At 39.6% G+C, this 9,849-nt stretch overlaps 2 protein-coding genes across 2 annotated transcripts in view; both read right to left on the bottom strand.

Annotated features, from left to right (window-relative positions):
- The window catches only part of LOC103365002 (olfactory receptor 7C1-like), a 17,961-nt gene extending 16,206 nt beyond the window's left edge, over positions 1–1,755 (bottom strand). Inside the window, exon 1 of the mRNA XM_008292323.1 lies at positions 1,364–1,755. Coding sequence (XP_008290545.1) covers positions 1,364–1,755 — 392 coding nt within the window. The remainder of the gene's footprint in view (positions 1–1,363) is intronic.
- Positions 1,756–5,126: 3,371 nt separating this feature from the next.
- LOC103365001 (olfactory receptor 6N2-like) lies at positions 5,127–6,074 on the bottom strand. The gene has a single exon (XM_008292322.1). It carries the CDS (start codon positions 6,072–6,074, stop codon positions 5,127–5,129), a length of 948 nt encoding a protein of 315 aa, XP_008290544.1.
- Between the last annotated feature and the right edge of the window lie 3,775 nt (positions 6,075–9,849).

Genomic DNA, 9,849 nt, shown 5'->3' with positions numbered 1-9,849 from the left:
AAATTTATTACTTCTCTATTTGCATTTTTCAGAATCTGAAGTGTCTCTTCTAAATAGCAACAACAAAAAACTTAAATTCTGTTTATTTTCACAAGTTTGTTTTGTTGTTGTTGTTGTTGTTTAACGCCTGTTTCCCACATTGTGAAAACCCCCTTGGGCCCTCTCCTTAAAGGTGCTTCTGTCTACACACAGCGACACTGTCTTTTTTTTTTTTTTAAATCAATGTTCATCAATTTCTTATAGGAATGAATGCATATTTTCTGCAGTGTCGACAGAAACATTTCGGTCAAAGCTACAACGAAAGCTTTCTGATATGTTGTAAATATCCCATGAAAAAGAGGGAAAATCGTCAATGTTTCAGTCTGAACGCATCTCAAACCACATTTAAATGTTTAAACTGACATTTCATGTGTCTTTGTTATTTGAAAGGATGGAGGAATACAGCTAATCCCCCTCATAATAGTCATAAAAAACAACTACAGATTGCATATGCACATGATTTATTAGATGTGATGCAAGTGCTACAGTACATGCTTCTGTATTTCACAGTGTGCAGTTTTTCAGGAGAAAAGAAACATTACAATACAAAACAACAATACGAATAAAACTTAACAACAAAGAGAAACATGCAACGGTCTATGTTAAACCATAACATGTAATGGTGAAGCAGTTACATGTTTTAAATGAGGTGACATGCAGATCAGATGCTTTCAGTTTCAACAGGAGGAGAGTGTCGCCGGCATGTCTGTGATTTACTGCATTAAAAATACCTCCACAAATTTCCACAAGCGTAAACCATTTAAGAACAAACCTGCCTTTTCCCTTTTGCTGCATTTTTAAATATGATAAATTCACGGATGTATTTATTTTTTTCCTTCCAGTGTCTGAGTCTCAGTTCTCACCTCTAACATGAACATTCACGCTGTCATGCTTTGCATCTTTACTTCTAATATGAACAAAATTCAAAATCTTGTTGCGCAGTTTGGTGAGCTTGAATCCGTATACGAGTGGATTCACCATCGGAGGGATGAGCAGAAATTCAATTGACATGAAATTGCTGAGATCTGGAGCTAAATCAGCAGAGCCAAACCTAATGTACAATATGTCTAAAAGGATGGCTGACATAAAGGTCAATAGGCAGATTAAATGTGGCAGGCACGTCTGCATAAACTTCCCTTGCTTCTCTTTAGATGACATGCATGTTTTTATCACGTACATGTAGGTCCAAAAAATAAACATGCAAAGTGCGGAAAAAAACATAATATTGAAATATGTAACTGCAGCGTTTCCTGTGGGTGGCGAGCAAGCAAGCCTGACTATCATCCAGTTAACACAGTAGAGTCTGTCTATGTGTGAGCCACACAACCTGGAGCCCAACACTGTGGCTGTGTTCATAAACATGCAGTTAAGAGGTATGAGCCAGGAGAAGAACACGTAAATCGAGATCCTCTGTTTTGTCATGACTGAGTGGTAAACTAGAGGTCGACAAATAGCCACATATCTGTCGTAGGACATCAGAGCTAAGATAGAAAAGTCACAGCAAACCGACGAGTGTATTACAAAACCCTGCAGCATGCATCCAGCATAAGAGATCACATGAGATGAAAAGAGATCGATGAGGAATTTGGGATAAAAACCAACAGTTCCATACAGAGCATTAAGACATAGATTACACAAAATGATATACATAGGCTCATGGAGGTTTTTATCCACGATGACAGCGACAACAAGAGCAAGATTCCCCCACAGGATCATTAAATACCACAGCAGAGTAAAAAAGAAAAGAGCAATTCTTTGTCCTATTGTGAAATTTATACCTGAAAGAGTAAGCACTGTGACAACTGAAGCATTTTCCATCCCCTCCCAATAGTCTTACCATCAAAACACAAGCTCAATCTGTGTCAGTGCATACAAACCGGTCTCCAAGATGTTGGAGGGTCACACAGAAAACCCTCTGCTCCGTGTGCCCATGTGCGCTTCAATGCCTATATCCTGTCGATGAAAACACCGACAGGGCCTTGGGAATTGAACGGGCCAATCACTGATCAGTTGTAGGTTGAACCAAAGGATCCGTTGATTTGGAGCTGAAATTAGTTGTAGGACTTTCAGAGATGGCATTTTGCTTTCGTCCATCATATGTGTGCACCAGAATCTACAACAAACCTGTTGTATGTGTGCATAACCATGTCTTCTTTTTTTTAAAATATATTTTTGGGGCTTTTTGCCTTTATTTAGAGCAGCTGAGAGACAGGAAAGGGGATAGAAGAATGGAGAGAGACCTGCAGCAAAGAGCTGAAGTCGAACCCACGACCGCTGCATCGGGGACTGTAGCCCCTGTTTGTAGGTCGCCCGCTCAACTCGGTGAGCTATAGGGACGCCTAAACCATGATGCAAATGTGAATCTATGAAACTGCTGCTTGAAGTTAGTGACACAATGTGCTTATTACAGAGTCAGTGTCAATTCTGACTGAGGTTTTTTAGCCCTGTGAATTTTTGTACCCTCATAAAAACACATTTTTACCGTGAAAGCCATTTTAAGGGTTCACTCCTACAGCCATGAAATTTTGCAAGGATGCAGACAAAATTGTTACCAGCAAATACAATGATCAAGTACGTTCATCAGAAGCACTTGAAAAAAAAAAAAGTGTAGAATTTATAATGTTGGGCCCCAGAAAGTCCCTTTAAGTGTAAATACAGTTGTGAACCAAATTTTCATAGACTTGTGAAGACAATGTAAATCTTGGCAGTCTTGAGTTTCCAATGATTCCTATGATTTTCTACGATGAAAGTACTGAAACACGCGTCTTTGTCACAAAGAATAATCATTCATTTTGTTGCTTTCGTAGATTTATTTTAGGTGTTCTGGAAATGTGACACAATCTGCTGCAATATGCACACGGCAACTTGAATGATCAGTTTTGGTTATGTAGTAAGTTGTGTTCATCAAGTTTACTTAGTGGCACGGCCTCTTGACGTCAAGAGTCAACCAAGAATGACCAAAAGGCAGGTCTGCAATCAACACAAGAGTCAATGTCCACAGTCAGGTGTGTTTTGCACCGCCATTAGTTGAGAGGCTGCCATAGAGGCTTCCTTCAAAGCAGCTCAAGTGACATTTGCTGGACAAAGAAAAGGCCGTCTGGAGGAAGGTTTTGTGGTCAGTTGAATCGCCAAAATGAACACATTTGGCCACAATGATCTGAACTATGTTTGGAGGACAGAAGGTGAGGCCTTTACCTCCTGGAAAACCATACCTACTGTACAGCACGGTGGTGGCAGTATTATGCTCTGGGGTTACTTTGCTGTCAGTGGCACCAGTGTTTTACACAAAGTAAATGCAAAAATGAAGAAGGGCATTGCCTCCACATTTTTCAGGAAAAGCTACGAGGTGTGTCAGAAAAATTTCAGGACTGGTGTCACAAAAAATATATTTCAAATCCAAACAGTTTTTCCCTTCAAAGTAATCCTCTTGGAGTCTAACACACATCCCCAGCCTTCTCTGCCTTCACGCCGCCATGCACTCCTGGAAGGATTCTTCTTGGATCCTCTTCAGCTCCGTCGTCACAGCCATCTTGATGTCGTCCACGTCTTCAAAACGGGTCCCCTTGATGACCCCCTTGAGCTTGGGGAAGAGGAAAACATTCCACTGGGGGTGGTTGGGGTGAGTAGTGAGGTTGCTTCTCAGCCGGGGCATTGTGAGCAGGCGCGTTGTCATGGTGAAGCAGCCAGGACTTTGTAGAACTCAGTAGAAATGGATTTGTGGCAAGTCAAGTTTCTATTTTCTTGCAATTTTGAAATGAAATTCACCAAAATCAGCGTGTTGCTCACTTGTGAACGTGTCCAATTCACAGCAATGTCTGTTCAAAAATGCAGATGCTTACAGTGCTGGGGTAACTCTGTACTAAAATCAAGAGTATTTCCTTATTCGTCATTCATCAACTGCAAAATCCATGACGAGCAAGTGTGTACGTGATTCCTAGAAATCATCCCAACTGTTGCTGAGATGAATATGAGCTATTAAAATCCATCCATCCATCCATTTTCTATACACCGCTTAATCCTCACTAGGGTCGTGGGGGTGCTGGAGTCTATCCCAGCCGACTTAGGGCGAAGGCAGGGGACACCCTGGACAGGTCACCAGTCTATCACAGGGCCACTATTAAAATCCAATGGTTTATAAATTAATCTAAATTAGTTGCTTTCTCATGATTTTGAAACATGCCGCAAGCACATTTAAAGATGTCTGTATGTGCATTGACTCTGCAGGGTGAATATTTAATAAGAGAAGTTGCTGATGACACATTTAATAGCAATACAGAATACGTCTCACTGCATTATAGTTAAATGACTTGTATTGTCATCTGGCACAATCATTTTGCTCATTTTGTTCATTCAGTTCTTACTTTAGATTTTAAGGACTGTCTGTTATAGTTTTACTATTGCACAGTATTTACTGATTCAGTTTGTGTTTTACAGGAAGATTTTTTAAACAAATGGTCTAAAGGGTATAAGAGGTTAATTAAGACACTTTGCACTTGTCCTGTCATTCCCTAAAGAGCTTTTAATCACCGGCACCTAATCTGTAACCCCTGATTCTAAATTTAGGCATCTGAATGTGTGATAACGACAACAACATGTCGGTTTTATAATTTGTTTGAGTGTATTGCCTTTAACTGTGAATGATGTTTCAAAAAAGGTTCGATGCTTGCTTGCTCAAGTCAAAAAGGCCAACAAATGAAATGAGATCTACTTACTTACACAGACAACAATAAAAGTGTAAAATCGTCCAAACAGCTTTAAAACTCACCTCAAAATAGGCCTGATTTATACTTCAAATAATCTGACATTCACAGTAAGATTTCCCAAAACAAACAGTCAGAGTGCCTCTACAATAATCAAGCAACAGGGACTTTTTATTATAAAACTGCTAAATACAGTAAAAGATTTATTGAAAATAAAGAACAGAGAAAAAAAAAACACTTTAATGCTGATGTTTAAATGACAGATTAAAAGACAGTTAGCACATATATTCTGACTCTTCACTATGACACACAGAATAGCATGGTGGTGTTTTCACTGTGATGATAAAATAACTCTTCAGAAACAGCACAGGTCGATAATTCTTATTTCTAAGCTTTAACAGTTTGGGCAGATTTTGAACACGATAACGTTCTTAAGATGATTTTTCTAATTTCTGGTAACTTCAAGCCGTAAACAAGAGGATTCAAAATGGGAGGAATCACAACAAACTCCAGCGACAGAATAATAGCCAGGAAAGGATTGAGCTCTTCCAGATTAATTCTGCTGAGGGAAACATCACAAAACACAGTAATGGAATAATTGACAAACGTAATAATGTGCGGCAGGCAGCTTTGTATGACTTTGCTCTTGAACTCCGAAGAGCGTTTCCTGCAAACAAGGAAAATGCGTGTATATGTGTACAGGACAAAAACCAGGGGCAGAAAGACTGTGCTCGTGGTCACCAGCATGCCAACGAGATTATTGAGCGCAGTGGAGACACACGACAGTTTCACTACATTCCAGTTGGCACAGAAAACCTTTGGTATCTTATTGTCACACAGGGGAAGTCTGGAGGACAAATAAACACAGGTCCCAACAGAAAAAGCTGGATAGATCCATGCGATGGCGACCAACTTAGAGATCATTCTGCTGGTTATTTTGCTGTGGTAATGCAACGGCTGGCACACGGCGACATAGCGATCGTACGCCATTATTCCTAAGAGGGTGAGCTCATAGGATGCGTAGGTGTAAATGACATAGATCTGAGTGAAACAAGCCGGCCTCGAGATCAAGTGAGAGTCCGACAGAAGGTCTTTGAGGAATCTGAAGAAAAAGCCAGCGGAGCCGTACACGGAGTTAACGGAGAGACACAAAATGAAAATGTACATGGGCTCATGGAGGCTCTTCTCTCGCGCTATTACCACGATTACGACGAGATTAGCAGAGACGATAAAAGCACAAAGCAGGAGACACAAGACAAACGCCGGGTAGCGGTAGTTGCCTATGTTCATGAACATTGTGAGGTTAAAATAAAGGGGAGAGGTGTTGTTTTCCATTTACTCCATAGACAGCAGCACAGATTGTGTGATCCAGCTGCAACTCCTTTTATCCTGCTTGGTTGGTTTTGATGATGTTGGAGAGACGCTGAACAAGACGAGAGAACAGACAGATAAATGCTGTTAGACATAAATGCTTTTGTAAATGAATCCTCAATAACCAGACAAACAAATCATTCACAGTTACATTCACTGCACCATTTAGCGGCTGTTAGTTCTCACCGTATCTAGATGGTCTTCATGCTGTCTGTATGTGGTCTGTGGCAGCTTACCACAGTGGATCCCCGGCAGCAGCTCAACGCCTCTTTATCTAGTCTCACCAAACATGACCACAGTCGTCCCTCCACGGGGACTGTAAAATAGAACATGTCCTGTTTTTCTTCCAGCACACGTCAAAAACATTTATGCCTTGAAGTGCACATCCTGGATTAAAATTATTTAGCATCATTGTTAAAAGTGAAGCACTGGTTGTGTTGATATTTCCACCTGCTATTTAAAGTACATCAACTGTAAGTCATTACTATCGACCTTTCAGACAAATAAACAGAATATAATGACAAATTTCCCCGTTATGTATCTGACTAATGCATTATATGCATTACATAAAACACATCACTATCTGATGCTCGGACTACCTTGAAGCATATTTCAGTTGTTGGTGTAAAAATATGGAATTCCCAACTACAAGATTTAAAAGGTTGTACAGATATTTGTAAATTTAAAAAAATGTACAAATGTAGAAGAAATGGTCAATATGTACTTGAAACTTAAATTGGACTTTAAGGATCATTTTCTTTGTTTTATTTTGTTTTGTTATTCAAAGTGGTAATTGGGTAGGTTACTGAAAATCAACTGTATGTGATATCGGACCATCTTTTCTTTCTTTTTTGTTTTTTCATTTTATTTGTTTAAACAGGGGGGCAGGCAAATACAAGAACTTTTTTTTCTTCTTGCTGCTCCTTTCCAATCATGAAGGTGTTGATTTGAAAATGTAGAGTGCATTTATGTACAAATTATGTCGTCTACCTTCATGAAAGGAACAAATAAATAAATAAATAATAGAGTGACTTAATGGCACGGGGTGAAATACACTGCGGCTTTTATGAGGATGTTATAAGAACAAACTAACAGTTCAGTGTCCCCTTTTCCTGACAAATTTAAGCCTGTTTCTAATTTCATTGCTAATTTGCTTCATGATGTTGATGAGATGAGAGGAAGGCTGCTGACATCAAATTCATGCGTAGTAATTAGACACTGGACATACGCCAGATGTGTTAAATTAAAGCAAAAAAACTTAAGTGAGAGGTCACACAACCTCCCAGTACAGTTTTTGCATTATGCATTATGAACTCTCTGTAGATTCAACACAGGAGTATAAATCCTGTTTAACATGTTTTCATCCACTTTCAATCTTCATCCAGATGAACATTTTAGCACTGTTGCAAAAAATAATCTCCATCCATGCTAGCATGCCTGAAAAGACACACAGCACATGATCGTTCACATACGCTGGACGTGCACGTGTTGGTGCACACAGGAGGAAGCAGATGGCTGGTTGCTGAGTTTTACACTCACATGATGGATCAGAGCAGGACGTGAGGTGACCCAATCAGGAAGTGAGCGTCATTGGCAATGTTTCCAATATTTCCCTCCGTCTACAAGTCAACACTGCAAGAGTTCTTGAATACACTCATCCTGGAAGTTTTTCCAAAAGGCCAGTTTTCAATGACCTAAAACTGTGTTTGCATGAGGACCAATGGCCAAATGCAGAGAAAAAAAAAAATGCTTTTTGTTGTTTGTCACTTTCAATGGAAATAAAATTGGAGGACCCTCAGTAGAGGGATATAGTTGCCCCTGTTGGCCATAGTTGCACCAGGAAACCATTATGAAATGAAATGAAATGAATGAATTAAATGAAAAATACTATATTTATCGGAGAAGGGAAATTCAATGTTGTAAAAGCTCACTGTTTTTTTGTTTTTTAAAAAAATCAAAATAACATTTTTATACAACAACAATAATAATCATCATTCAGTCAGTCAATTGTCAGTCAGTCAGATTTGTTCTTCAAGGAATTGTTCCATCCAGCTTACCACAAAATAGGTGTTTTCTTTCCCCAATCATGGTTGGCTGGTTGTCCAAGGTGAAATGGGTACTATGCATGTATACACTACATGCTATTTGAAATATGATGGCAATAACACACTTTTTTTTATGATTATTTCATTTTATTTTGCCTTTATTTAACCAGACAGAAGACCCATTGAGATTGTTGTATATGACTTCCGATACAAAAAGTGTGTCTATCTTGCACCATTGTCAAGTTACAGTGCAGTCAAAATGTATGACCTTGAGTTTGACCTTTAAATATCATCCAAGGTCAAATGTAACACCACCAACAGAAAGCCCCAACATGGCTGCTTACCTGCACCAAATGCTATAAGTCTACCCTCCACCCTTTTCAAGGTTTACAGCATTTTTGAAAAATTGACCTTTGACCTCTAGTGGACCTACTTTTTTTCATTGCGGTCCTATATTATTTAGAAAAAGACTGAATTTACTACAAGCTAAAGAAAACATCTTAACCAGGGGTGCCAATAATTTTGGAGGTGTGCTGAGGAAACAAATACACAACTTCAGTAAGTTTTCGAAGGATTCCTAATACTGACAGGCTTTAAATCCCGAGTAAAGTTTCTATAAAGGGAAACAAGCTTCAGTTTCAGTATGATATTGACAAGTCAGCGCTTTGAATTGGATGTATGTTTGTGCGCCGTGGTGTGTTAGGGATCGTCATCAAACAACCGAAACAGTGTCACATACGCACAAGATTTAGTAAAACAGTTTAAGTTTTCAAGGACTGTAATACACTTTTCAAATCAGCTGCTCGTATGATGTAAGGTTACGACTTTCCCCTTCGCGTCCCTCAGCTCCTCTCAGCGCCCTCTACTGCTGCATCCCCAGCGTCTCTCCACAGGTGTCGAACACAGAGCTTGGGGGAATTAATGCCACTGGACACTGATGCAATGTTTGATGATGTCAAAACCTAATGAGAGCCCACGGGATGCATAGTTGGAAACGGTCAACAGGTCATTATCGCCATTATCCCCTCAAGAACAATTAAAAACAGTTTGCTGCCCTGGAGAGCCCTGCTGAGGAACCCAAGCATGTTTTTTAAGTTTTGCAAATACAGAATGAACAAACAACTTTGACAAACATGTAAGTCAAGCCAGAGGCAGATGACAGACCTTGTGATCCCACACGTTTATAGAGACCGTTATGATGGTAGTAGTTGTGAAGTTAATTTTTCACTTTTATGCAGCGTACTTAAGGTAAAGTAGGTCGCCGGACACATGTTGTGATGAATGACCTGCCAGACTCAAGTCAAATGTGGCACCATACACAATGGGGCTCCATAAGTATTTGGACGATGACAAAGTTGTGATAATTTGTCTCTGCACACTACCAGAATGCTTTTGATAATCATGAATCAGTGAAGCGTAGATTTAATTGAAGGGGTTCAACAAAAGTATTGCATTAGTCGTTTGGGAATAGCAGCCATTTTTTTTGCACTTTTTCAGGCCCAAAGGTAGCTGGACAATTGAGTGACAAAGCAGCTTCTCTGCCAGGTGTGACGTGCTTTCTTGATATATCATTGGGTCTCTAGTGGATTCTGAATGTTGAGTTTGGATTTCACAGCTGTTCATGGGAACTCTCGATGTAAGGGCTAAAAAGATGTTGACGCAAGTTCAGGAGAAACACTGACCTGTCACAGAGA

Source organism: Stegastes partitus, unplaced genomic scaffold (assembly GCF_000690725.1).
Source record: "Stegastes partitus isolate 25-593 unplaced genomic scaffold, Stegastes_partitus-1.0.2 Scaffold801, whole genome shotgun sequence".
Lineage (NCBI taxonomy): Eukaryota > Metazoa > Chordata > Actinopteri > Pomacentridae > Stegastes > Stegastes partitus.
This window is presented reverse-complemented; position numbering and strand designations above follow the sequence as displayed.